Consider the following 25977-nt stretch of genomic DNA (forward strand, 5'->3'; position numbering starts at 1 on the left):
AAGGGACAGGCAGCCAGGATGAGGAGCAGGCTGCACGCCTCCTGAGGGTGAGGGCAGTGCCCTGTGCTCTCCTCCAGCTGGCTGGCTCTTTGCTGCAAGAGCCAGAACATCCTGGCCCGCTTAAGCCTCGGGGAAGCCTTCTCGCCTCTGCATTGGTTCCTTGGCCCGCACGGCAAGTGGCTGCGTGCGGCGCTCCCGGGGCAGCTGGGCTCCGTGCTGAGGACTCAGCTTTCGGTGGGCACACCGGGAGTGGAGTCCCCACTCTGCCCCGACAGGCCGCTCGCTTACCCGCCCACACCCCGTTGTTAGCTCTGTCCCGGAAAGCGAGAAACCACACAGGACTCCGTATCAGTGGAGGGAGAGGCTCGATGAAGGGGAGAGAAAGGGCCCTGAGTCAGAGTGCAGCACCTCGAGAAGCTGGAAGAGGAAGAAAACGTTTTCTCCCCCTTGAGCCTCAGAAAGAAGCAGCTGTGCTGACATCGGATTGTCGTCCGGTAGGGACCATCTTGGACTTCTGTCTTCCAGAGCTGCGACGTAAGTCACTAGGTTTGTGGTAAGCAGCCACAGCGGGGACAGGAAATAAATGCAGATCTCGGTCCCGGGGTGGGGTGCCACTGCAGCAAACACATCAAATTTAGAAGTGGCCTTGGGGTGCGGCAGTGGCAGAGGCTGGAAGGACTTTGAGGGGCACGGTAGAAAAAGCCTCGGTTTTCTGAAGCAAGACGATTGGTAGGAGGGGGCCCGGACATTGATGTGTCCCCTACCAAAGACCCAGGAGTAAATGAGGGGCGCCACGGAGGAATCCTGGTGAGCTCACCTTGAGGACTGCCCGGAGCCAGCGCGAGCGTCTGTCGGCAGAAGCAGGGATGCGGGGCGCTGCCGGTGAGGGCCCAGAACAGCGAGGCCCATGTCAGCGGGAACGGAGGCTGGATGTGCAGCATTACCTCGTGGAAAGCTCCGCCGACTTCTGCCCCTCGGTTGTAGGAAAGCAGGACTTGGGAGCAGTCCGCGTGGATGTTTAGCCAAGAAGGTTTCCAAGCAAAGTGTAGCTGCGCAGCGTCGTTTCCTGCTGCTCTGCTGCTCGTGGCGACACGGGGGAGGAGAGTCAGACGGAAGGCAGAGCTCTTGAGCCAAAAGGACCTGGCACTTGATGGTTTGGGAACTTAGCCGAGCCGAAGGACGGCAGGTTCATGGTCAGAGACAGTGTGCTCTAGAGAACAAGTCGAGGGCGCAGCTGGACAGCCTTTGGTTAATACCTGGGCAAGATGAGTAAGGTCAGAGCGTTCAGTCCTGCGGAGGGCACCCGGAGGAGATTGTACGCATGACCGACAGACGCCTCCTTCCTCTCGGCAAAAGCCAAAACAGAAGAGAAGATTTTTTTGGAAGGATCTGGAGGCGCCTCTCGTCTTGTGGAGCAAATCCCCATGGCGTACACAGGAGACCCATGCCGTGCTTGAGAATCTCACGCATCAGAAACCCTGCCAGATGGGATGAGGGCGCATAGGGAGGAGGGAATCAGGCCCCGTGGGCAGGAGACACGGGGGAACGGGGAACCGGCAGCTGCTGGGCTGCCTTTCCTGAAAGAAAGCGTGGCCTGCAGGGGGAGCTGCGAGCCCAGAGGGGAGAGCCTTGAGCCACAAAGTTATTCCCAGGCCTTGCCAGCACCTCGTGGGGTTTGCCTGGCTGGGCCCAGTGATGCCCACTTCCTTCCGCTGTCTCCCCTTCCACTTGTCTTCCCCCTTGGGGATGGAAATGTCCTGTGCCTGCCCCACCTTTGTATTCTGGAAGCAGGTAGCATTTCCAGTGTCAAAGATGGCACGTGGAAAGGGGTTTTGCACTGGGATGGATCATGCAAGTCTCACCCAGACCTGACTGAGTGACTTAGGTGACGTTTGGGGCTTGACTTGATGCTGTTGAGAGTTTGGGGGACCTCAAAGTTTGGGGTGAGTAATTTTCCATGTGAGGTGGTTGTGCTAGAGAGCCGTCTGCAGGGGGCAGAAGGAGGTCGGTCTCCTCCAAACGTCCACACCCTAGTCCCCGGGATTTGTGAGCATGTTACCTGCACAGCAAAAGGGGTTAAAGTTGCAGACGGAGCGAAGTTGCTAATAAGCTTAACTTGAGATGCGAGATTGTCTGGGCCCAGTGTAATCACAGGATTCCTTAAAACCGGGGGAGGGGGCAGAAGAAGGGGAACCAGAGCCGGAAGGCGGGACGAGGGCTTGGCCTGGTGCCCCTGCCTTGAGGGTGGAGGAGGGCGCTCCGCAAGGGATGCAGGTGCCTCCGGAAGCCGGGAAGGACCAGGAAACAGATTCTCCTGCAGAACCTCCAGAAGCAGCCAGCCCTGGCAAGGCCGCGATTGTAGCCCAGTGAGACCCGCTTCTTGACCTGCAGAACTTGGTAACGATCGGCGTTGTAAGTTTGTGCTCACTTGTTCCGGCAGGTGGGAAACTAGTACGTCTGGAAGGTGGGCCATGGAGCTCTTGGAGGGTCATTTTGAGGGCACACAGAGATGGCCTCTGAAGGCACTTAGCCCAGGGCCCGACACCCAGGATGAGCTGGACAGACAGCAGCATAGACTGCCATCCCACCTGAGCCCCAGGCGGGCGCACTGCCCGGGTCAGAGGTGCCCCCTCCCTTGCCTCCGTCCGTCCCAGCTGCCTTTCTCCTCCAGCCGGCATCGCTGCCCTGATGCTCACCGCCGGTTCTCTCTCTTCCTGTCACTGGTCATCTCCTCCGCTCCCTGCTAACCTCCAGCCCTTGATGAATCACACGGGCAGAAATTCGACTTGATGGTGGGGAGTGGGGCGGATCCAGGAAGGGGAAGCATGGGGGTGGGGGGAGGGGACAAGCCCCAGGGTGGGGCCGGTAGCCTGGGGCGAGGGCAGAGGGGAGTGGGCACTGAGCTGCAGGGCGAGGGAGAGGCGGAGCCACTGGCGAGGGCTGGGCCGCTGCTGGTAGTGAGCTCCCTGGCGTGGGAGATGTGTGAGCAGGGATGCTGTAGCACCCTTCCCTGAAGCTGGGTTGCGGGACTTTGAGGGTGCGCCCCCCTCTCCAAGCTCTGAGGCCTCAGGACACCAGCAGTCGCTCTGTCTCACGGCTCAGGAGCCTGTGGGGCCCTCTGCCTCCACTGTCAGCTGACAGCACGCACGGTCTAGGGCAGGCTCTGAGCAGAGCAGAGCACATCCTCCTCACGGGCCTCCACCCTGCCTCTGCCACCTGCTGGCACTCAGAGCTCCTGGGGTGGGGGTGGGGGCATGTGTCTGTTCACTGGGGCCGCAGGCCAGCAATGGCTGGCCCCCAACGTGTGTCAGTGCCTGAGAACTGACAGTCCTGAGAGACCGTCCTCTTACCAGGTGCCAGATCCACCACCGTCTCCCTTTTGCTGTTAAGTCCCCGTTTCAGTTTGTACCTTACAGAAATAGCGTGGGGACCGTCTGGCTTACTGCTCAGTGTAAGTGCTCAGGGCAGTGTCTGTTGCATAGCAGGTTCCTTATATACACTTTATATTAGTAAATATTAATACTAACAGTCTTTGGCTTCGCTTGCCTTGGTTTCTGTTTCTTACAACCAAGAGGGAGCTTGGCGTCAGAAGGGGGGTGGCATGACGAAGGGGTGCGGTGGGCAGGCGGCAGGCGTGCTGTGATACTCAGGATTCCCGTCACGTGGCCCGCTACGGCTGACACTCTGCAGTGTTCAGAGGGCCAAGTAGAGGAGGATGAGGTCTGTGCATCGCCGCTCATTGGGTAAAGCGGTTGCAGAACCACCGGTCAGGGAAACTGCTCCCGCGGCCGGCAGCCCAGGCCCCCGGGAGCTCTGTGGTCATGCCCAGCTGACCTGTTGCAACTGAAGCCCCTCCTTCAGCCTGTTTCTGAGCTGCGGCTAACGGGACACCGTGCAGCTCAGTGACTGCAGTGGAGCCTGTCCCTCAGCCCTTCGGAAGTACCTTCTGGGCGCCTACCCCCCTCAGAGGCACGGTGCTGTTCCAGGGCCAGCACAGGAGCAGCCCACCCAGCTCCGCAACCCCAGGTTCTTTCTCACGTCCAGGGCCTTGAGCCGAGCTGGAGGCCGTCATTCTGGCAGAGGCGCCCGGGGCCTTGGCAGCACTCTGCTCCAGCAAGATGGCACAGGGCGTAGGAGCGTGGGCTCCGGGGCTGGCCCCGCTCACCAGGGGCCACGTGGCCACCTCGGGGAGTGGTTTTGTCACACGGAGGTAGGGGGCGGCTACAGGCATCTAGCAGGGGGAGAGCAGAGACAGTGTTGATGTTCTGTAGAATGCAGGTCAGCCCCCGCCGCCACAGAGGACCACCAGGCCCCAAATGTCAGTGCCGTGGCGGCCGGATCCTGCTGTGGAGACAGCTGGGTGTAGTCAGGCCCTGCCACGAAGCCACGTGCCCACGCTGTGCCTGATCTTCACATACAGGGAGAGGGTGCCTGTGTGGGAGGCCTGGGAGGGCTCCGTGGGCGTCGTGGTCTCTGTTCGGACCGCTCGTCGGGGACCACTCCTCACCCATTCTCAGGGCTCTGTGGTAGACTCCCAAGTGCTCCTGCACGACCTGGGGCTGGGCAGCCCTGGAGCTGGTGGGGGATGGATGGCCGGTGCGTGGTCATGGTGCCCATGTGGCTGACAGGCGTGGTGGGCACGGCTCGGGCCACTCCCCTCCGCGGAAGAGGCCAGCCCAGGTTTTCGCGGGGCTGCCAGCCAGCAGCCTTTGCCCATCACTTCCAGGGCTGCGGGTCATGGCACTCCATCTGCCCCTTACAAGAGAGGAGCGAAAAGAAGGTTCATTCTCCAGGTGCCAGGGTGACCCCATGGGGTCAGGGGTTGGCAGTAGAGCTGCAGCGGCAGGGCGGGGCTCCACGTCAGCCGCGGGCGCGCTTCCCTGTGCCCCTGGGCCTCCCCTGCCCCCAGCCCAGCACAGCCTGTGGGGGCAGTCCCCAACTCCGCACAGGAGGCTGGCCTCTTTGTCTGGAGCGTCCACACCCGGCAGAGCCCAGAGGAATGCACGTGGGGGACAAGAGCTGGACCCGGTTGTCCCACATCCCTGCCCCACCCCCGCCTGGACGGAGACTGGCGTCGGGTATTTTTACTGAAGGAATTTATTGTTCCAGAACTAAGGTTGCTCACAGTTATTTGACAGGGGATACACGGGGTGGGGCTTGTTCGTTTCCGTGACGTCTGCGTGTGTCCCGAGTACAAAAGAGGAAGGCTAACAAGAGGTATTGCTTTCGGTGTCTTCTGTCTCTGGAGAAGCCCCTCCCGCTTGTACCGCGTGGCTTATGCTGTTATAGGTGTTTAATTGTTTCTTATGTATTGAAATCCCAGCCTGTGGTGGGGGGGGGGGGGTCAATGTAACAGAAGCATTAAAAGCTGTCCACGATGGGAGGGGGGCAGGGCGGGCGGGGAGGCGGAAGACACACCAAAAGCAAAGTGGACTCGTTACAGCGAAGGCATGCAATCAAAACCTGCCATCCTGGCCCGCCGCTGGCCTGGTGCCTCCCAACAGCGGCCAGGCCCCCTCCCCCCCCCCCCCGCACACTCTCAACACCACGGGGGCCTGTGCCACCCTGGAGGGACCGGGCCCACCAACAGAAACAGGCAGAAGCTGGGGACAGGGACGGAGTGAGGCGGCCACACCCCGTGACCTTGCTGTGTACAGAGAACACACACTGAGGAGGACGCCGCCAACTTTTTTCTTTTCTTTTTTTTTTTTTTACTTTTTGTCATTTTAGTAAAAAACCCTGCGGTGCCTCTGCTGTCCCGTGTGTGGGAGCCAGCCCAGGGCCTTCCTCCGACCCCCACTCTCAGACAAAACCAAGATGGTCCCCAGCCTGGGCCTGACAGAGGGGCCCTGGGCAGGGCCATCCTGCTGGGAGACAGCGCCCTGCCCCGTCCCTACCCCCCCACCCCGTGGGACTGGAGTTGCGTCTACACAGTAACCGGACAGAACATGGGACAGAGCGAACCGCGCCGTTCTTTAAATATATATATGTGTATGTATATAGAAAGAACCAAGAGCAAAGACCTGAACACAAAACCTAGCCCTGCCCCAGCGGCTCCCCCCACCCCCACACCCTTTTCCAAAAACAACCAAGAAAAAAAAGTTTATAAAAATATCTTGCAGGAATTCTTTAAAGTTTACAGTAGCTTGCCGGCGCTGCACCCACCGGCCTGCCCCCGCCGCCCCCCAGCGCTCCGACGGCTCCCTCCTCGGGGCGCCTCCTCGGCCCCAGACCCCGCCCCGCCCAAGACACACAGATGGCAGGAGGACGCTGCTGCTGCTGCCCCTTCCCTGAACAGAGAAGTGAAAGAAACTCAGTAAGTTAAAACAGCAAATAAATAATACTGATCTCGGCCAGCCGTGGAGCAGGCAGGCGGCTCCGGTGCCTGCAGGGTCAGGGTCCACCCGGGCCAGGCAGGGTCGCCAAGCGCGAGAGCACGCTGCAGCCCCAGGCGAGCGGGGAAGGGGGGGGGGAGGGGAGGGGGCGGGTGGACGCGAGCGAGCGGCGGGGCGGGCGGGCGGCTGCAGGCAGGGGCCGTGCCGGGGGAGGCCGCGTGCAGGCTGGCCGGCGGGCCGGTGACTTGGGCTGTCCCGCCCGCCGCGGCCCGGCCGGGGAGGTCGCCGCGAGTCCGGAGCCCGGCCGGCCGGCCGGCCGGCGCGGAGCCGCCACGCGGGTGGGCGGGGCCTCGCCGCGGGCGGGGCGGGCGGGGCGGCGCGCGGGTGGGCGGGGCCTCGCCGCGGGCGGGGCGGGCGGCGCGCGGGTGGGCGGGGCCTCGCCGCGGGCGGCAGCAGCAGGAGACGAGAGAGGGCGGGTCCGCGGCAGCTGCCTTCGGTCAGCCGGTGTCCGGCGCGGAGCACAGAGGACGGCCTCGTGGAGGTGACATGTTAACTTTTCGGGATAATTCCTGGTATCAGAGCGGAAACAGTGGCGTTGTCAGAGGCAGGCAGAGAGAGAGACAGTGAGAGAAAGAGCGAGCACGGGCGGGCCCCGCCGCAGGCGCTGGCCCCCGCCGCAGGCGCTGGCCCCCGGTGCCCCCTTTCCTTTCCTCCCCGGCTCCGCAACAGTCTAGCCGGGCGGACGGGCGCGGCCCCGGGTCCACGCGGGCGGGCGGGCGGCGGCGGGCGGGCGGGCGGCGGGGCGGCCTTGGGGGCCACTGTCAGGGCCGTGCTGGGGGAGGGGGCTATGTGTCTAAGGCTGCTCGCGGCGGGCGGCGGGCGGCCCCGTCTTGGCCGTGTCCTTGCCCGTTGGGTACTCGGCGTCCCCTCCAGGGCCGGGGCCAGCGGCCGCGGAGTCACCGAGTGGGCCGTGGGCACTCCGCTTGGCGGGCGTGCTGGGGGCCTGGGCCGCCTGCCCGTTCTTCTCGTCTGAAAAAAGTTGTTTAATTACGTCAAAGAAGTTACTCAATGGGCTGCCTGGGTACACAGAACAGAAGACAAAAGAGAAAAAAGAAAAAAGAAAAAAAAAAAGAGAAAGAGGAAGGGGGGTAAGGAGAGAGAAAGAGAACAAACAAACAAATGAACGAAAGGGTCTCCACGAGAGAAAGAAAACCCAACGAGATGAGGTCTGAGCCGGGCGTGGCAGGCGGGGGCGGGGGGGGCAGGTGGGCAGCAAGCGAGGGGTGGGGGCAGCAGGTGGAGAGACCCCTCCTCCCTCACCGCGCCTGGCCCTGAGGCCCTGGCCCCCCTTGCACCTCAGCCGCCCCATGGCCTGGCCACCCGGCCAGCCCCACTCTGGAGACCGAGGCAGAAAAGCCACCACTGCCACAAGCCCCAGGGCTGAGCAGGACCCTGGGGCCCCCCGGCTGCCTCCTCGCACGGGACCAGGGAGCCTTCTCTGGGCTGGGGAGGCTGGAGCCAGTGTGCCCGCCACGCTCCTCCCGGGAGGCTTGGAGCCCGGCCCCCGGCCAGCCCAGGCAGCACCGCATGGACACAGAGGTCAGCAGCAGACACACAGATGGACGGATGGGTGAACAGGCATGGAGAGCTTGGGTATGGGAGGGCCGGGGGCAGGCAGCCAGAGTGGGGGCCCTGATCCCAGAGGAAGAAGGCAGAGATGGTTTGACCACCCCCACCTGGGGGCCTTGTCCTCCTGTCCAGGTGCCTCCGCTCTACCTCTCAAACCTGACTCCCCCAGCCCGGAGCAGTGGGCAGGGGAGTGCGTGCACAGCACCCTCCCCCACCCCTCCCTTCAGTGGACAGAAAGCTTTTACAGCAGCCTCCTGCCCAAGGTCTGGAGTCCACCCAGACCCCAGACCAGAGCCCACACAGACCCTTGCTGGCCCTGGGGTGTGGAGACCCTTGACTGATCTGAGTCTCGGGTTCCCTTCCTGGCCTGCCTGGATCCTAGGGCTGGGCCAGTGGCTGCCCTAGGGGGTGGGTGACCGAGGCTGCTCCTGGCAGAGGTGGGGGGGGGGGCGGGGGGGGGGGGGGGGGGGGGGCCCACGTGTATACAGGGACCCCAGGGTGGCCCTAAGGGCGGCAGGGGTAGCACGCAGCCAGGAGCGGGCTGCAGGTGGGGGTGACAGGCTGGGGGATCCCAGGTGAGCGTGAGGGGTTCTTACCACATTTGGAAAGCCTCCCCGTCATCATTTCCATACAGTTAGTGGTGTCTGGAGCACAGAATGGAGAAAGGAGGGAGGGAGACGTGTGAAAAAGTCTTCCCACTCGGAGCCCAGGCCAGGCACTGCCCTCAGCCTCTGGCCAGGCCCTCAGGGAGGGGCGGAGCCCGGGTTGGGGGCGGGGCCACGGGGGAAGGGGCCGGTGCTGCCGGGCCTGGCTCGCTGGAGAAGGAGGCTAGGAGGCTGGGAGGGGTGGAGCCCAGAGCAGGGGGGTTGGGGCAGGTAGGGTGGGTTCCAGCTGGAGTTGGGTGGGACTTGGGGGGAGGGGGGGGTGGAGCCTGGGGCGTGGCCGGCTCGGACTGCGGGCAGTGAGGGGGGTGGGGCAGTATCCTGGTCAGAGGAGGGTCCTGCTGCAACCAGAGCCTGAGGGCGAGACGGGGCCCTGCCCATCGGGTGCCCTGCACCCACCTGGCCCTCCGTCTCCTCTGTCCTGCCCTGGGCCCAAGACATGTGCTCTGGAACCGAGAAGCTCAGGGCTCTGGTTGTGGCCTACTCTGGACGGGTGAGTGTCCTCATCCTGCCACTCTGCAGCTCAGGCAGCTGTATCTGCCCCTCAGCCCGTGCTGGCACCCCGTTCCCTTCTGCTGGGCCTTGGGAGTGTTGGTGCTCCAGGGGCCTAGAGTGTAGGGCTCCTCAAGGCTCTCACAGGGGCCTATGCTGGGTGGGATGTGACCTCTTGGCCTCCTTTCCCTAATTGGAGTGACCACCAGGTCTCTTGCCCTAGTAGCTAAGGGGCCCCCGCTTCTGCCCCCTGCTCACAGTGGCTCTAGAACTGAGCTCGACAGACAAGAGCATCCAGACTGGGAGGGAGGGTGCTGGGAAAGGCCAGAGCGTACAGGAGGCCTAGGGATGGGGCCAGGGCATGGGCTAGGATCCTGGATTAGGCTCCCCAGGTCCCAGACCCCCGAAGGAGGTCAGGGGAGACGGGCCTGGAGCCCAGAGGGGGTACCCGAGAGTTTGCGGGGACACAGCTTTGGACGCAAGGCTGAGTGGGGTCAGGACTAACAGGGGCCCCCTCTTTGGGGTGGGGGCAGGACTGCGGTGGGGTGTGGAGCCCAGGGGAAGAGTAGCGTCCACCTTGCTCACTGCTGTGCCTGGTACTTGGCATGAGGGACGCCGGCTGATGGGCAGAATGACCCAGCCAGGAGCAGGCCTGGGTACCCTCTGGGCAACACACCAGGCCCTGGCCTTCGCTCACCTCCCTCAACAAGCTCTGTCCTTCCCTGGCCTCAGTTTCCCTCTGTCAGCCCTGCTCTGCTCTGATGTGGAGGCCTTGAAGGCTCCCAGGGAGCCAGAGGCACCTGACACCTGTCCCCCCTGCTCCCTGCCTCCAGTGCCAGCCTGGCTCCCAGAGCCCACTCCGTGGGCTTAGGGCTAGCATGCTGGGGGCACCCCAGCCCTGACCTGCCAGTGGGGTGAGGAGGCACACATTGGGGGTGAAAAGGGTGAAACACATACAATGGAATGAGGATGGCAGGGGCAGGGTGGATGAGCGGGGCTGGTCTGGCCCCTGGGACCCCACCAGGCTGGAAAAGGGGCCCCCTGAGGGGGTGCTCAGAGAGGCAGGGCTTGTGCTGGTCGCCGTGCTCCCCAGACCCTAAACCCAGACTGGGCCGTCACGGCAACAAGTGCCTTACCACCATCCTGACAGGACCCGCACACCCTCGCTGACGGACAGCTGCGTGTGCACATGCCCACCCGGCCCTACACAGGCTCACCCACCCCTGCCGCGGGCACGTAGCCCACTCCCCACCAGGTGCTGAGCAGCGTGGACCCTCGGGCTCTCGGACCCCCAGCACCTCCAGGCCTGGGCAGCCCCTTCTCCCTGTGTGACCACCCCCCCCCGACCCCCACCCCGTAGGCCCAGCTGGGGAGTTCTTCCTTTGGGCACTCAGGCCCCCCCGTCTTGCTCAAGGCCAGACGATCACGGGCCTGTCACGGGGAAGTGAGGTGGCAGGTAGCCCCACCGTGTGTCAGCCAGTGTGGGCTCTAGGCCCACAGCCTCGCAGGGTACGGCTGGGGGAGCCCGGAGGGTGGCAGGCTCCCCGCAGGACCTTGGCCACTGCTCTTCTGGAGCCTGCTCTCACCGGCCTGGGGCCAGGCTGCCCGTGTCCGGCTGCTCAGCCTGGGTGCTGGGCCTAGACGGTCTGTCCAGGGCCGGGAGCTGGCCGCTGGATGTGTGAGCGGGCACAGGGTGCCCTTCTTGGGGCCAGTCTGGCTCTCGCCAGAGGCTCTGCCCGCAGCCCCCTCCCTGCCCCTGCGGCGGGGGCCGGACACCTTACCTGCCAGCGTCAGAGGCTACTCTCGTAGCTGGTGGCCACCTTCTGGCCCTTAAGCCCAGCACCCCAGCTTAGTCCTGGCGCTGGCGGGGGGGGTTCTACAGTGGACAAGAGGCGCCTTTCAGTGTGGTGTGCTGGGCCCTACCTCCCTGGGTGTGCAGAGACGGGCCGGCCCACTGCGCCGGGGAGGGCCCTGCCCCCTGGGGGGCAGCGAGGTGGGCACGTCGGAGGGGGGCCACACCCCTGCTCACCAGCCCGCAGGGCAGCCCAAGCTGAGCCCCCGCCTCACCTGACAAATGCTGGGCGGAGGGCTGGTCGTGTGTGCTCAGTAGCTGGGTCTGAATGGTCTCCACGACCCTCTTGAAGCGGCGGCTCGGGCCTGGGGGAGATAGGGGGTCATGCCCAGGCCCAGGGTTAGCCCGGAGCCCGTGCCCTGGGCCAGCGGCTCACCTGACAGGAGCGTGAATGTGACAGAATAGATGCCATTCTCCTTCTGCGCTGCCCCGCCCTCGGTGTAGGTGATGTCCACCTGGAACTTGACCGGCTTCTGGAACACCGCCGGGCCCCCTGTCGCCTTATACTCAGCCCGGAAGCTGGTCTGGGAGATGACGCTGTGGCTGAGGCTGGGGATCTGCAGGGCGGCAGGGTGGTGTGAGTGTGCAGTGCCCGAGCCGGTCCTCCACGCCACCCTGTGGACCAGGCTGGAGCCCCTAACCCTGAACTTCCGTGCAGGCTGCGACACGAGAGCCGAGTGGAAGAGGAGAGGGTGGGAGGGAACAGGGAGGCAGGAACAAGGAGGGCGGCGCAGGCCCCTGAGAGCAGCGGCGGTGGCGGCCAGGATCAAGGCTAAAGCCTCTGCTGTGCTTTGCGAAGGTGCCTCCGGAGGCTGAGGCCACTTGGCCATCGCTGAGCTCGGGCAGAGGGGCCCCTGTGCACCTGAGTCACGGGCAGCAAGGGGGCATGCCCCTGAAGACGGACTCAGGAGGTGGTTTTGCCTTGGTGGGGGGGGGGGGGTCACCCCTAGGACGGTGCTCTGCTGCTCAGGAGAGCAACCGTGCCAGGAGGCTGAACGAGGTGTCGGCCGAATCCCCATCACACTTGGGAGGAGCGCTTGGGAGGGCTTGAGGGAGAGGGAGACCCAGACTGGGGGCACTGAGGAGGCGAGCAGGCAGGCTGCCCCCCACCCCCCACCCTGGGCCTGCTGCTGGCTCCTCCTGGTCCCCGGAGACTTCTCGTCAGCGCTCTAAGCTGTCCCCTCGCCCAAAGGGAACTTTGGCTGCAGCCGGGACGGCAGGGCTGAGGCCTCACTGAGCCCAGGGAACCACACTGGCGGGTCCTGCCCACCCTGGTTGGGGTGGCCCAGCTTGAGCTGCAGGGGTGCCGTGGTCCTGGGGGACCCAGCCCGGGGCGAGGCCCCCTGACAGGACCCGGAAGAAAACGTTCAGGGCTTTCTGCTTCACACACTCAAAGGTCTCGCAAAGACAAAAGGAGCACGCCCAGGGCCTGAGGGCAGCCCACCCTCGGAGCCACCAGGCCTCCGTCAGAGACAAGTGGGGGTGGGAGAGCACACAGGGGACAGGCCTCTGGGACAGTTCCCGAGGCCACGGTACGTCCACCAGACCCAGCAGAGGGCCTTCTGTGTCCAGACCCCACGTCCCCTCCCTGGGGAGCTGCTACATGGTTGCCGGTCTCAGTGAGGTGTCACCCCCCGGGGCTCAACCCCAGCCCCCAGCAGTCCCCGCCCTCGGCCCTCGAGGCCCAGCCCCACTGAGCCCCATCTCAGCAGGACTTGTTTCATGCACACCTGTCTCCCGCCCCAGACACACTAGTGCCTCCTCAGGGGCCCACGTGGTGACCCTCAGGCGCCAGCCAGGGCAGTTGGAGCCAGTGGCTGTGTGGCACGCACATCGCAGGTGGGTGGGGGCACAGGGGCTCACCGACAGGAAGGCGTGAACAATGTCGGCTTTGATGGAGCTCAAGGGCTTGTCCTTGATAACCACGAAGATCTGCTCCTCCTTCTCCAGGTTGATGAAGTTCCCAAACCACGACTTCTTGGCGAGCCTGGGCAGGGGGGCGGGGGCGGGGGCAGGGTCTGCTCACTGTCGGCAGAGATTCTGGGGACAGGCCCGCGCTCCCCTCCAGGCCGAGGCCGGCTCACTGCCCTGCTGCCCCCTCCCCATCCCCCACTCTTGCTCTGGCTCCCGACTCCTCCCACCCTGCTCCCCTCCCGTGCCCGCCTGGGTCTGGGCAGTGCCCAGCAGAACCCACCACAAAGGAAGGTAGAGCCCAGCCTCACTCCTGCTTCAGCCGCCGAGTTTTGGGGAAATCGGCTCTACGCCATCCCTGAGGGAGGTGCCCCTGCCCTGGGGCTGCACGGGGAGCGGGCGCAGCGCGGGAGGCCAGGGTAGGGGGTCGCGGCTGGCCGGGGAAGTCTGCACCCACACGTGCACCCACGTGGACACATGGATGGGGGGACGCTGCGTGGAGAATGGGGGCTGGGGGCCCAGGAGGCTGTGTGCCCCTCCCACCTGACGGGGCAGCCTTGGCTCCCCGGGGGCCGCCCGGCCGTCCACATTCCTGCTGCCCAGCCCGGTCACCCCGTGGAACACGGAGGCTGCTTCCAACCCAGCTGCTCTACTGGGCAGGGCAGGGGCCGCATCCCCCCGCACACACTGAGCCCCTCACCTCACTGGCGCCCAGGGCTTCCCTTACTGTCCTCTGTCTTCCGTCCGGCCTTGTTATTCTGCCCTGCGTCCGGGGCCACCACGTGCTCAGAGCACACCGGCGCGGGAGACCCTCGGTTGGCCCCACCGTCCTGCCTCCCGCATTCACACACCCGTGCCGGCCCCTCCCTTGGGAGCCCCGAGAGTGACAGATGTCGCCTCCAAGAACACATTGCACAGGCCGCGACTCCTGCTTGCCAGCAGGTCCCCACGGCACCGTGACAGAGCCAGCTAACACGACGGAGAGGCCCGTATCCGAGGAACCCGCGTCCTGCCCACAACCACACGAGCTTGGCGCAGGCCCGGCTCCTGCTGAGCCTTGAGAGGACCACGGCTCGCCGACCGCCTGCAGCAGGGGGCCCAGCGGGGCCGCCCGGGGTCCTGACCCACAGAGCCCGAGAGGAGGAACGCGTGTCGTTGAAGCCGCTAAGCTTTGGAGCGGTCTTCCAGGCCGCCGTCTCGCCGCCTCTCACCGCCTCTCACCGCATCAGTGACACCGGACCCGAGTTCCGCCCGTCAAGCCATCAAACACCCCCATTCAGACCTCGAGGCAGCCAGCGAGGCACAGGCAGGGCCCCGCCGCGCACGTTGCTGTGGGCCCAAGCGGCCTCTGCTCAGCTCGGGGACCCCGACCCCACAGTGCACATCCCCCCACCCCCCATTCCTGCCTCCCCGCCAGCCCTCTGCTCTGCTTCCTTGCCCTGGAGCGCAGGCTTCTGCCCCAGCACCCGTCCCCAGGGCCTGCAGCCCAAGAGGTACTCGGGAGTCCGTCTGGAACCCGCCGGGGGTTCTCTTTCTCCTCCTTTGACAGAGATGATAGGAGAGTCACTGAAAACGTCATTTGTTTGTACCCTGGGAGCCCAGCTGTTGGGCAGCCGGCACAAATAGTCCCGTGCCTGAGGGAGCCAGAGAGGCTCTTGCCGGTCGAGTCCACAAGTCAGCTCGGCCCCCCGGGCGGCTGCCAGGTGCTGCTGCTTAGACGTGTGGTAGCCAGGCGTCTCTGAGTAAAGCAGACCACTCTCCAGGATGTGGTGGGCCTCATCCAACCAGGTGAAGGCTTCGAGAGGGAAGGCTGCAGTTTCCCTAAGGAGTTCCGCTCGACAGAGCACCGTGGGGTTCCCCACCTGCACATTTCACACTCGGGGCTGTAACATCACCCAAACCTGCTTATTTCCACCTGCCGAACCCACGGCCTGAGGCCTGCCGGCCCCCACAATCATGTGAGCCAGTTCCGAGAAACAGCCCCACGTGTACACACTGGTGCACTCGCACCCCACCGGGTGGGGGGACCCTGACCGACACGCTGCCGGCGAGGATGTCCCCTGTAGGAGGCGGCGCTGGGGATTAACTGCACCGAGCTCCCTGGGCGGCTGCGCACCTGCCGGGTCCCATCGGGACCCCCAGGAGGGGCGAGGCCCCCAAAGGGACTCAAGAACGGGAAGGCCTCAGGGCATCAGGTGCTGTGGGACCTAACTGGTCCGCCAGCACAACAGTCCTGTTACAGGGCTGTCTGTGAGTGGTGACAACAGCAGGAAGGGTCGAAGAGGCCCTAACCCAGCACGTGGGGCCCGCCTGCCGCACCTGCCGCGGCCCGGGTGTCCGCCCTGCCTGCAGGCACCGCGTCCCCAGGCCCCGCGTGAAGCCTGCCCCATGGCGGCACCTTCTGCTCAGTCAGCAAGACCGTGGCCTTCGAATGGGCTGCCCATATGAGGCCATGGCGGCTTCCTGCTCCCCTCGCTGGCCCTGTCCCACACCCACGCCTCGCTTCCTGTTTGTGCCATGCTGCCAGAGCCGCAGGCCAAGGCCACCACGAGGGCCAGGAGGGTGGGGGCGCGGCCTCTCCAGGGTCTCTGCCACAGTTGAGGCCAGCTGCGGGGTGGCTGTGGCTCCGCTCGCCCATCGCCTCCCACGGGACCTGCTCCTCCTTAATGGCGATGGTTAGCTGAGGGCTTGGTCTGCCCCTGGCACCCTCCTGCAGTGCCACCCTCCGCAGCCCGCTTCCTCCTCCTCCTCCTCGGCCAGCGCCAGGTTTTCGCCTTGAGACCCTCCATCCTGACGAGCCCCCAAATTCCTGGACGCATCCTGGGCTCCACTCCGCCCTTGGAAAGCCCGTGTCAGCACGGCCCAGCGCTCCTCTCCCCGGAGGCTGCCTGCCGCAAGCACCACAGGCCGGTCCTTCGCAGGCCCCCTGTGCCCAGCGCATCCAGGGCTGAGCCTGCGCCCGGAGAGTCGTGAGCACGCCTGGCCACCAGGGCTCGGGCTCAGGGTCCACACGCTTCCCCCAGTGTGGAGCCCGGGCTTTCAGGCCGGTGTGCGGCAGTCTGTCCAAGGCACGGCCGTGCCCTCCCTGGTCTCCAGCCAGGCTCCCTACCCCAGACCCAGTTCCCTGACCTGGCGTTCACAGCACAGGACACAGAGCTGTGAGTGCCGGAGAGGAGGTGTCCCAGAGGCAGGAGGTGTAGGGGGCACCTGGGGCAAGCACAGGGTCACAGGGAGAAGGAATAAGCACCCGGAGGGGCTGGGGTGCTTTACCCCAAAGCCCTCGCGGGTCCCCAGCCCGCCATGTGGGAGGACCCAGCACCAGCCTCCCCACGCACTCGGTGTCTGGGCACCAGGAGGGAGGCCGGTGGCTCACAGTGGACGTTGGGCAGTGGCCACTTACTCTGGGGACGACTCCGGGGTCAGGTTGGACATCTCCTCGGGTGTTGGAACTGTGCACATGGGAAGGACAGGAAGAGAAGGCATGGTGACCCTCTGCCCTTCCCCCACCAGGGATCCCCCTGCGCTGCGGGCAGGGTCTTAGGGAGCCACCCCACAAGCTCCTGGGGGCTCACCACCAGAGCCTAGGGCCGCGGGGCAGTCCCACGGTGCTGTAATCGGGCCGTGCTTTCTCTAGCCTCCAGCCAGCCCCGCTGTCACTGACAGACAGCCATGGTCCCCCCACACCCGCCCATCGGCTGTGCTATAGGCTCCAACAGCCAGTGGAGCTGCCAACCGCCCCTCGGCACCCAGCGCGCAGGAGCAGGCTGGCCACCGCTGCCCCGGTCCCACGGGCTTCTGACTGTCCTCGCCCACACCCGCCCCTCGGCTGGCTCCCCTCCGTGGGCTCAGGTAGCCCGGCCCGGCCACACCCGCCAGGCCCTCGACGTGCACCGTGAGCAGGCTCGGGAGTAAGCAGGCATCGGGGCTGCTGCCTGGGCCCTCGCTGGCCTAGAGGACTCAGGCCACTGCCTGGTGCTTTTGATGGGGTGAACCAGGAAAGTGGGGAGGGGGCGGCCCCCGCCACCCCGCCTGCCCCACCGGTCCCCCTCCCCTCCGCTTACCCTGCAATTTCCGGCGGTGGAAGCGAGGTGACCCCAGGAAACTGTTCTTGATGGAGTTAAGCCGTGTCCTCCAGGGCACCCCTCCGACGCTGGGGCTGGATGGTGGCGTGGGGTTGGGTGTGCCTGCCGGGCTCTCCTTGGGCGTGTGCACGGGCGTCCCCTTAGGGGTGGGGAGGGGACTACCCCTTGGAGAGGGGTGAGGGGTCACCTGTATGGTGGGGACAGATTTGGTGTTCGGTTCAGTCCCAACGGGTGGGAGCCGGGTGGGGGCCGGCATGGTCGGCGGGCCCGGGGGCAGGGCCAGCTGGGGGCCTAGGCCCCCCGGGACAGGGGGTCGGGCCTGGGTGCCGGCCGGGAGTGGGTTGGACTTGGTGCCCTGCAGCGGCTTGTCGGTCAGCTTGGCCTTGCTCGGCAAGGTCTGGGTCTTGGGGTTGGGCCGCGAGGTGGCCTGTGGAGGGAGGGTGTGTCCGGGCCGAGAGGCGCTCCGACAAGCTTCAGGCTCCACGGAGGTGGCCAGGGGGCAGGCCACAAAGGGGCTCTCGGGGGGCGGGGGGGGCAGGGCAAACTTTCTAACAGGCTACAGGGCAGGCGCGGAGGGCAGGGATCAGAGCGCGAGGGGTCCCCGAGAGCCACCGTGCATGCGCCCACCCCCGCCCCGCATGCACACACGGCACCAGGAGAACCAGAAAAGCAACGTTCAAGCAGGACCCCAAGGCAGGACCAGCGGGGGCAGGCAGGCGTGGGGGTGGGAGCGGGTGCCATAAAAGTACACAAATAACACAGGAGAAAAACAAACAAAACGAAACAAAACAAAGACGTGCAGTTAGCGAGGGCAGCGGCAACCGCGGGCGGCCCCAGCAGCGGGCGAAGGGGCCTGCTTCCCCGGCTCTGGGAGCCTCCCCTGCCCCCCCGTGCACGCCGGGCCTGTCGGGGCGGGGGGCTCACCCGGGGGCTGCTCAGCGGGCTGGTGGAGAGGCCCGAGGAGGCGCCGCTGATAGACCTGGACCTGCAGACACAGGGGCGGGCAGGTCAGCTGGGAGGGGCCGTGCTCTCCACTTCCGTCCCCCAGGCGGACCCTCCACGAGGACGGGAGCCCCGGCCGAGAGCCTCGAGGCGGCCCAGGGCTGTCCAGCGGTGCCCCCCACCCCGTCTCTCCCCAGGCCCGAGAGGGCCCCGCAGCCCCATCGGGGTCCCCGTCAGAGCCCCAGTGGGGTGGCTGGCCGCCTGCCCCCCCCAGGGGCTCCGCCTCTTCTCTACGTGGGAGCTGCCCCGGGTCCAAGGCCCAGGCCCAGGACGGCACAGGGGAGCCCTCGGCAAGGGTCTGTCGGGGGCTCAGGTGGCTAGAGGGACGAGGGGAGACGGGTGCCTCCGGTGAGCTGAATCCGACCCGTGCCTGGTCCATTCTCCAGGCCCCGGGGGCCCTGAGCCCGGCCAGAACCCCCAAGGCTGAACTGTCACAGGCCCCGAGTCCTGCGCTTTGCTGAGCACCTCCCATCCTGCCACGTGGGCCACCAGCTGGGCACCAGCCCAACCCTTCCATGCCCATAGCCCACCTGCCCAGCCCAGAGCCACCCACAGCACACCAGCCTGCAGCCCTCTCCTCCTGGCACAGGAGGGCCTGGGCAAGGCAAGACTGGGGTAAGTGTTGGCCGAAACCACGAGCCCAGTCCACCACTGGCCCCACTCGGCCCACAGACCTGGCCGGGCAGGAACCCGGCACCCCAAGAGGCCTCGCTCCACCACACCACACGGCCTCAAGGGAGGGCACACCACGCCCGCTCAGCCCTGGGTACTGGCACCTGCCCCCTTTCGAAGAAGGAGATGGGGGGCGGGGGGGGGCGTGGTGCCGAGGCAGCCACGGGAGAGAAAAGGAAATGAGTGAAGGCCCGCCCCCACCAGCCAGCCTGGCCCTGAGAGGGCTCCCGCCCGCCCGCCGGCCTGCCCGCCCACGCCTTGGCCCAGCCCTTGGGCCTCAGGGAGGAGCTGAGCCCACTCTGACCAGGGCCCCGGCACCTGTGGGCTAGGACCCCATGGCAGCGACCCTCCGACTCCCCCACCTAACACAGCCACGGAGCCAGGGGGTGGCGCTGACCTTGCTTCCGGCCCCGCAGCCCAGCATGCCCACGGCCAGGACAGTGCCCAGAGCCAGGCCTGGGTCCGAAGCTTCCGGATACTGGGAAAGGAGTGGGGGCCGTCGGTCCCAGCTGGTGCCCACCCCAGCAGCTGCAGGCCAGCAGGGCAGCAGCCGAGAGTGAGGGCCAGCGCCCAGGGCCTGCCTGCCACTAGGCCAGCCATGCGCTTATCACTTGGCACAAGGAAACCAGAAAAGCAGCAGTGGAAGGAACAGGGGTGGGGGCTGCCTCCATACCCTCCTGTCTAAGCAGGCGGCCCCGGAAACCAGGCTGCACCTGCCCGAGACAGAAAGGATGGGGCCGGCACAGAGAACAGCCAGGGCCGGGCGACAGGTAGGCGGCAAGAGGCCAGCGGTGAGCAGGCAGGGACACGGGCAGGTTTGGAGGCAGGGGGAGGGCAACAGGGGTGAGGCCCAACCACCGTTGCCCACAGGCAGCAGGCCCTGCAAGGTTGGGGGGGTGCTCAGGAACACCAGGCCCCATGCAGAGACCCCTAAGACTGTCATGCCTCCTGCCCCCTCCTGGGGAGCCTGCAGCCGCCTTGGGCTGTCACCTCCACTCTGGCCCCTGTGGGCAGCAGGGTGACCCCAGGACCCAAGGCCAGCACAGAACAGAGGAGGGGAGGTTTACCAGGGCTAACACAGAGGGGGGCCTCACAGCCTGCAAACACTCGGGGGGTCCCAGGGCAGGGAGAGCGCAGTGGGTCTCCCAGCCCTTCTCAGGCCGGCCATCGGCCTTGCCCCAGCAGCCCACACCTCCTCGGGGCCTCAGCCCTGTCTGGCCCAGGCCCGTCCCCAGCTCGCTGGAGGGTTCCCTCGCCAGAGCTGAGAGGGCCGGATGCGCCTCGGGCCCAGCCCTGCCACCAGGCCCACCGTCGTCTTCGGGGCTGGGGGGCGGGGGATGGGTGGGCAGGGTGTATACCTGTCTTCTTTGCTGAATTGGGGGTGGGCTTCAGCGATATCCAGGCTTTTACTGAACATTGCTTTACTACAGCAGGAACAAAGCGAGAAAACAGAGTTACTGACGCAGCCCCAGCAGGCGGCCTGGGAGGCCGGACCTCCACACAGCTCCACACAGGCCGGGCACGTGGGCGCGAGGGGAGGCCAGGCAGGAGGGTGCCAGGGCCACAGCGCACCCCACCCTGATGGCCTGCCGGGCAGGGTGGCCTGGCCAGGCCTTGGAGGATATGCCCAGCACCCACCGGCAGCCCTAGGGCCCCTCCAGCCCCAGTGCCGAGCGGCCAAGCCAGAAGAAGCAGAGTCTGGAGCAGCAGAGGCAAGTTGGGAGGTGCCGGGAGGAAGGGGCTTTTCCAGTGACCGCTGGGACGGCCCACAGCTGACCCGGTCCCAGCACCTCCCATCCCAAGGTGGCCAGGCCCGGAAGGCAGAACGGGAGACTCGGCTCGGTGGCCTCCCACGCCTGGCCCCTGTTCTAAACGGGTGAGGAGGGAGGGACGTGGGGCGGCTGGGATGGGGTGGGCCCCACGTCAGCAGTCGGCCTGCCCTGGGCAGGCCGAACGGGAGGCCAGGAGCAAGGCTCAGGAAAGGTGGGCTGGGGAGAGGTGGCCTCTCACCCTGGGGGCCTCCTGGGGAGAGGGGTGCCCACAACAAGCAGGACGCGAGGCAGTCAGGGCAGGAGCTCAGCCAGCAGACACCTTTCTCCCCACCACCCTAGCCAGCCTCCCAGTGCCAGAGCCCACGGGCAGTGGGCCGTGGTTGTCCGGAGCCAGCCTGTTGCCCCGGGGAAGGCCTGGGACCACCGAGGGAGCCGTGCCCACTTTAATCCTGACAGTGACCCTGTTTCCTGGCAAATTCCTTGGGAGGCCCGGCTGGCCCCAGCACCTAGCCCCCAGCTGACCGGAGAGCTGGGACCTCCCATGGTGGTCTCCATGCCCCAGAGCTCTGGCTAAAGCCCCTGCCTGGGCAGGAACATTGGGCCTCACCCCAAAAAGACCCCGCCCAGTGCCAGGGTGAGGATTTGACTTGCCAAGGGCCTCTCCCAGCCAGCCAGAGTCCCCGGAGGCTCTGCAGGACCAGGACGCCCTTCCTTCCTCCAGGGGGCGCTGCTGGTTCAGCCCACACCTGCTTGCACCACCCCCCCCCCCCCGCGTCCCCTCCCCCTGCCCACCCCATCCCCACCACAGAATTCCATGCCCTTGATCCCAACACTACCACAGGTGACCCAAACATGGGGCCAGCATCGAGTGGGGACAGGCCTCCTAGGTAGCTCTGAACATGGCTTGACCCCAGTGTAGCCAAGTCCAGGCCACTCCAGTCCAGCCCAACCCCTGACTAGCCCGGTTCAACACAGGCCAACAGAGCAAAGCTCTGCTCAGCTCGGCCCAGCCCAGCTCAATCCAGTCCAACCTAATCCATCCCAATCCAGTCTAACCCAGCTCAGTCCAACCCAGTCCACCCCAATCCCACTCGGTTCAGCCCAGTCCAGCCCAGTCCAGCCCATCCTATCTCAATCCAGTCCAGTCTAGCCAAGCCCGGCTCAGTCCAGCCCAGTCCAGTCCCAGCCCAGCCCAGCCCAGCTCAATCCAGTCCAGGCCAGGCCAGGCCAGGCCAGGCCAGCTCAGCCCAGCTCAGTCCAGTCCAGCTCAGTCTAGCCGAGCCCAGTGTAGCTCAGCCCGGCCCAGCCCAGCCTCACCCAGTCCAGCTCAGCCCAGCCCGGCACAGCCAAGTCCAGCACAGCCAAATCCGACTCAGTCCAGTCCAGTCTAGCCCGGCTTAGTCTAGTCCAGCCCAGCCAAATCTAGCTCAGTCCAGCCGAGCCCAGCCCAGTCCAGCCCAGTCCAGCCCAGTCCAGCCCAGTCCAGCCCAGTCTAACCCAGTCCAGCTCAGCCCAGCTCAGCCAAGTCCAGCTCAGTCCAGTCCAGCCCAAGCAGCCCAAGCAGCCCCACCGAGCCCCTGGCACTGCGTGTGGTCCAGCCCCGCCCGGTGGCCTTGGCCCAGCCCCAGGACTAGGGGGCAGAGGTGAGCCACGCCAGGCCCAGCACAGCCCGTGAGGAAGGAGTGCCAATGCCGACCAGGCCGGGCCACCAGGAGGCAGAGTGCTGGGTCCTCCTGGAAGGCACGCACCTCTGGCCATGCTGGGCCATCTCGATGGCCCGCCGCGCGGGCACCGGGGAGCCGCCGTCTGTCACGCTGAGCACCTCCATGGACTTGCGTTCCGGCCGCCGCTTGCCGTGCCGGTTCAGCATTGGGGAGTCCACACGCTTCCGAGGAGGGTCTGTGTGCAGACAGGGGTCAGGGCCAGGCAGCCCGCTGGGCCTGGAGGGGGCAGTGTGGGACCAGGCCGCCCTGGGACCTTATACCTATTTCGTTTCTGGGGGGCAGGTCCTCGTCCTCGTGGCTCGGGTACCTTTCTTTCCGGTCCAGGAGAAGGAAATAAATCATTTTCTCCTGGTTTTCCCTGCAGCGGGTGAGAGGCAGGGAGAAGGGTCGGCAAGTCCGTTCCCCGAGGGGCCCCGCCCGCTGGCCACAGCGCAGCCCCCGCCAACATACTCCTCGGACAGCAGGTCCTGCAACAGCTTGTTGCGGTCCCGGAAGCAGCCCAGCGAGTGCATGCTGTCCAGCACGTCGGGGTCGATGTCCTCCAGGCTGGGCAGCGAGCGGATCTGCACCTTGCGGGGGATGGGCTGCTCCGGCTCGGGCTCGTTCTTGCCCCCTCTGTGGATGACAGGCACCGTGGGGTCACTCACCCCCACCTCTGCAGCCTGGGGCTTCTCCGCCCCCACCCTGAGGTGCTGGGAGGGCGGGGCCCACCCCTTCCTGGGGCCCTGCAGCTTGCTGCTCTCCCTGCACCCGGCCCCTGCACACCTCCTGCGTCCGGCCCGTGCCCAGCGCAGGCCGGCCCGGGGGGCCTTGAGAGCCAGGAGCGGCTGAGGCTGGGAGCCGGCCTGCGCTGGGCTGGGTCGCCCCCCGCCTTCCCTAGCAGGCCCTCCAGGCCACGGTGACGGGTGACAGGCAAAGCAGGTGATGTGGGAGGAAAAGCTACTTACATATACCATATGTGTTTCTGAATGTGCTCTAGCTACAAGGAAAGAGAAACAGGGAGTTAGTACGAGCAGGGAGGGAGGAGCCCACGTTAGGAGGCCAGAGGGGGCGGGAGCACGGGGAGGGAGGACCACAGGAGTGTGCAGAGAGCAGCACAGGAGGGGTGGGGAGGGGAGGAGAGAAGGGACGGGGGGGGGGCAATGTGGGGGGAGCATGGAGAGGGGCTGCACCCCTGACCTAGTACCCCTGACCCTGCGTATCCCAAGTGGAAGAGGAAATGCTGGCCTAGAGAAAGAAGGAAGGTGGGCAGGGCTGGGGGCTGCAGGCAGGGCTGGGGGCAGAGGGAGTGAGCAGGGAAGCAGAGTGGCCTCCTGGGTCTGGCGGCTCCAGGCCGAGGCCAGGGGAGGAGAGCAGGGGAAGCGGCCAGGGCGGCCCTCCTGGTGCACAGGGAGGGGCTGGGTGCAGGTGTGAGCAGGAGGCTTGGGGGCCAGCCCTGCTCTCCCCCCAACTCCACCCAGGACAGCTTGGCTGGGAGGAGGGGAGAGGGTGGCCCCTTGGGCACGGGCCGCCCCTGTCCTGCAGAGGACAGTCAGGGGAGTCCTGCTGCCCTCGCTCTGGGGACCTGCCATCCCGGCACTAGCTGAGCCCCAGGGAGGCTGGAGACGGCCAGCTGGGGGCCTCTTTCAGAAGTGGGAGCTTACCCCCCACCACCCTCTCTGGTCCCCAGCTGTCCTGGGGAGCGGTGGTGGGGAACTATTCACACCAACCTAGCCCTGGACAGCCCGGGAGACAGGGGCCTGTATTGCGGGCACCGGCCTGCCAGGCACACCAGCACTCCCAAACCACGTGTGCATCCCTGTGTACCCGCCTGTGCTTGTGCACACACGCCCGCGCAGCTGTGCACACGTGTACGTGCACACGGTTCCAACCCTTGTGCTCCCTCTCACACACGCCGTACGCACCAAGAGCCCCCCATACCACACTCAGGCACGGGCCGGCCCTTCCCTCTGGGAGGAGGCTCCGGAGACAGGAGCCCGGCCCTAACAGGGTGGCCCCGGGCAGGGATCTCGCAGGCTCCGGGGTGGGGGAGGGGGGGGCCCTCCACGACGCCTGGGACCCACCGTGAGGCGCCGGGCCGCGTCCACCTCGATCATGCCGCGCAGCAGGCTCTGGCAGTCGGGTGGGATGAAGTGCGGCATGTGGAAAACACCCCGCTTCACCTTCTCCAACAGCTGCCTCAGGTTGTCGTCGTCAAAGGGCAGAGCCCCCTGCCGGCAGGGACCGGGGTCACTTCAGGCGGGGCGGAGGCGGGGGGCGGGCAGCACCACGGGAGGGAGGGAGGGAGGACGGGCAGGGGGCTCACCACCAACAGGGCAAACAGGATCACGCCGCAGCTCCACACGTCCGCCTTGCGGCCGTCATACTTCTCCCCCTGCAGGCGGCAGTGGGGTTGGCAGGGTGAGCGCCCGGGGTGGGGGGCTTCGCCCAGACCCAGGGTCGGGGAGGGAGCCAGCCGGGGCCTGGGGGTCCGCACAGCTGACGTGGGGAAGGCCCTTGGTCGGGCAGGGACTCGGGTGGGGGTGTGGGGGCAACAGCCACTTACCCGGATCACCTCGGGGCAGGCGTAGTGGGGGGACCTACAGGCAAAAACGGCGGTCAGGCCCGAGGTCCAAGGCCCCGGGGCCCTGCTGCCTGCCCTGGCTGTCCCACCCCGCCCGGACCTCCAGGCTGCCCCCAGGACCACAGCAGCACAGACACCCTGAGGCACGCTCTGCCCGCAGCAGATGCCCCACTGTGGGGCCCTCAGGCCCAGCAGGAAGCTCAGGGGACTTTGATGACAACCCCCTTACGACCTAATCCCCGCTGGGTACACTGTGTGCTTCTGGGGGAGACAGGGGCTGTGGAGCCTCTGGGCTCTGCCACGCTCGAGGCCATCTGCCTGCCGTCCGGGTCCCAGGAGAGCACAGTCAGAAGAAGGACCTTGGGGCGCTGCTGAATGGGCCCCGCAGAGAGATGGCCCGCCCGGGATGCCCCTGAGCGAACAGGTGGCCGCTGGGACTGGACCAGCCTTCCGGGACGCGGCCAGAGAGCGGAAGGAGGGTCTGGGCCTGGCGGGTCACTCACTGCATGGCACTTGGGAGCAGAATCAGGGAGCAGAGCCAGAGGTCCTGGGGCTGTGGCCGCCCCACCCCCACCCTGCCCCCGGCCCGCAGCAGAGACCACTGGCGGCCTGTATGGGGGGCGGGGCTGGGGGCCGTGCCCGAGCGCAGGCCTTCAGGGGCAGCGGCCCGGGCCCCTCCTGGCCCTGAGGCTCCGCTCACCCGCAGCTGGTCTCCAGCAGGCTGTCGCCAACCTGCAGCGACGCCATGCCGAAATCCGCGATTCGGATGTTGTTCTTCTCATCCAGTAGAAGGTTTTCTGGCTTCAGATCCCTGTGGCTGGGAAGGAAGGCGGGAATGAGGCTGACCGGTCCCGTAGCTGCCTCCCCCTCCCCCAAAGCCCACCCACACAGCACGGGGCCAATGGCAGCCCAGCCTGGTGATGTCACAGGCAGCCAATCAGAAGTCGCCTGCCTGGCTGCTGGGATGGAGAAACGGGGACCCTCTGGGGTCACACCACATGCTCCCACCCATCCTGGGCAGGCTCTGCCTTACTCTCTGGGGTCTCCCCACCATAAGAGCTCTAGGCTGAGGCCATCCCGAGCCCCTTCAATCCAGGGTGACCTGGCCCCAGGAGCCCTAAAAAGGCTGAGGAAGGGGCTCCCAGAGCCTTGGGTGGACACCTGGCAGAAGCTTCCTGATGTTCCTGAAAGGGGTCAAAAGAGAATGTGCTGTCTGCCCCAGGGGCACGGGGCGGGGTGGGGGGAGTGCAAGGGTGGGGAGGGGGTACCTGGTGGGGGATG

The 25977-nt window shown here is 66.3% G+C and overlaps 1 protein-coding gene across 10 annotated transcripts in view; it reads right to left on the bottom strand.

Moving 5' to 3' along the window:
- Positions 1–6751: 6751 nt before the first annotated feature.
- Positions 6752–25977, bottom strand: part of BRSK2 (BR serine/threonine kinase 2) — a 60781-nt gene continuing 41555 nt past the window's right edge. For 2 of the 10 annotated variants that reach the window (XM_042958287.1, XM_042958292.1), the window contains 17 exons: positions 25397–25513; positions 24679–24712; positions 24439–24507; positions 24197–24343; positions 23081–23112; positions 22584–22748; positions 22394–22491; positions 22158–22308; positions 19996–20061; positions 17888–17948; positions 16943–17150; positions 16282–16330; positions 12834–12957; positions 11347–11527; positions 11186–11275; positions 8561–8608; positions 7168–7364 (listed from right to left, as the gene is read on the bottom strand). In XM_042958287.1, coding sequence (XP_042814221.1) covers positions 7189–7364; positions 8561–8608; positions 11186–11275; positions 11347–11527; positions 12834–12957; positions 16282–16330; positions 16943–17150; positions 17888–17948; positions 19996–20061; positions 22158–22308; positions 22394–22491; positions 22584–22748; positions 23081–23112; positions 24197–24343; positions 24439–24507; positions 24679–24712; positions 25397–25513 — 1816 coding nt within the window. In that variant the 3' untranslated portion in view covers positions 7168–7188. Of the gene's footprint in view, positions 6905–7167; positions 7413–8560; positions 8609–10899; positions 10995–11185; positions 11276–11346; positions 11528–12833; positions 12958–16281; positions 16331–16942; positions 17151–17887; positions 17949–19995; positions 20062–22157; positions 22309–22393; positions 22492–22583; positions 22749–23080; positions 23113–24196; positions 24344–24438; positions 24508–24678; positions 24713–25396; positions 25514–25977 lie in introns of those variants that run through there. The other 8 variants (XR_006208280.1, XR_006208279.1, XM_042958289.1 and 5 more) reach the window with 8 other exon arrangements.

The sequence above is a fragment of the Panthera tigris genome, chromosome D1, assembly GCF_018350195.1.
Source record: "Panthera tigris isolate Pti1 chromosome D1, P.tigris_Pti1_mat1.1, whole genome shotgun sequence".
NCBI lineage: Eukaryota > Metazoa > Chordata > Mammalia > Carnivora > Felidae > Panthera > Panthera tigris.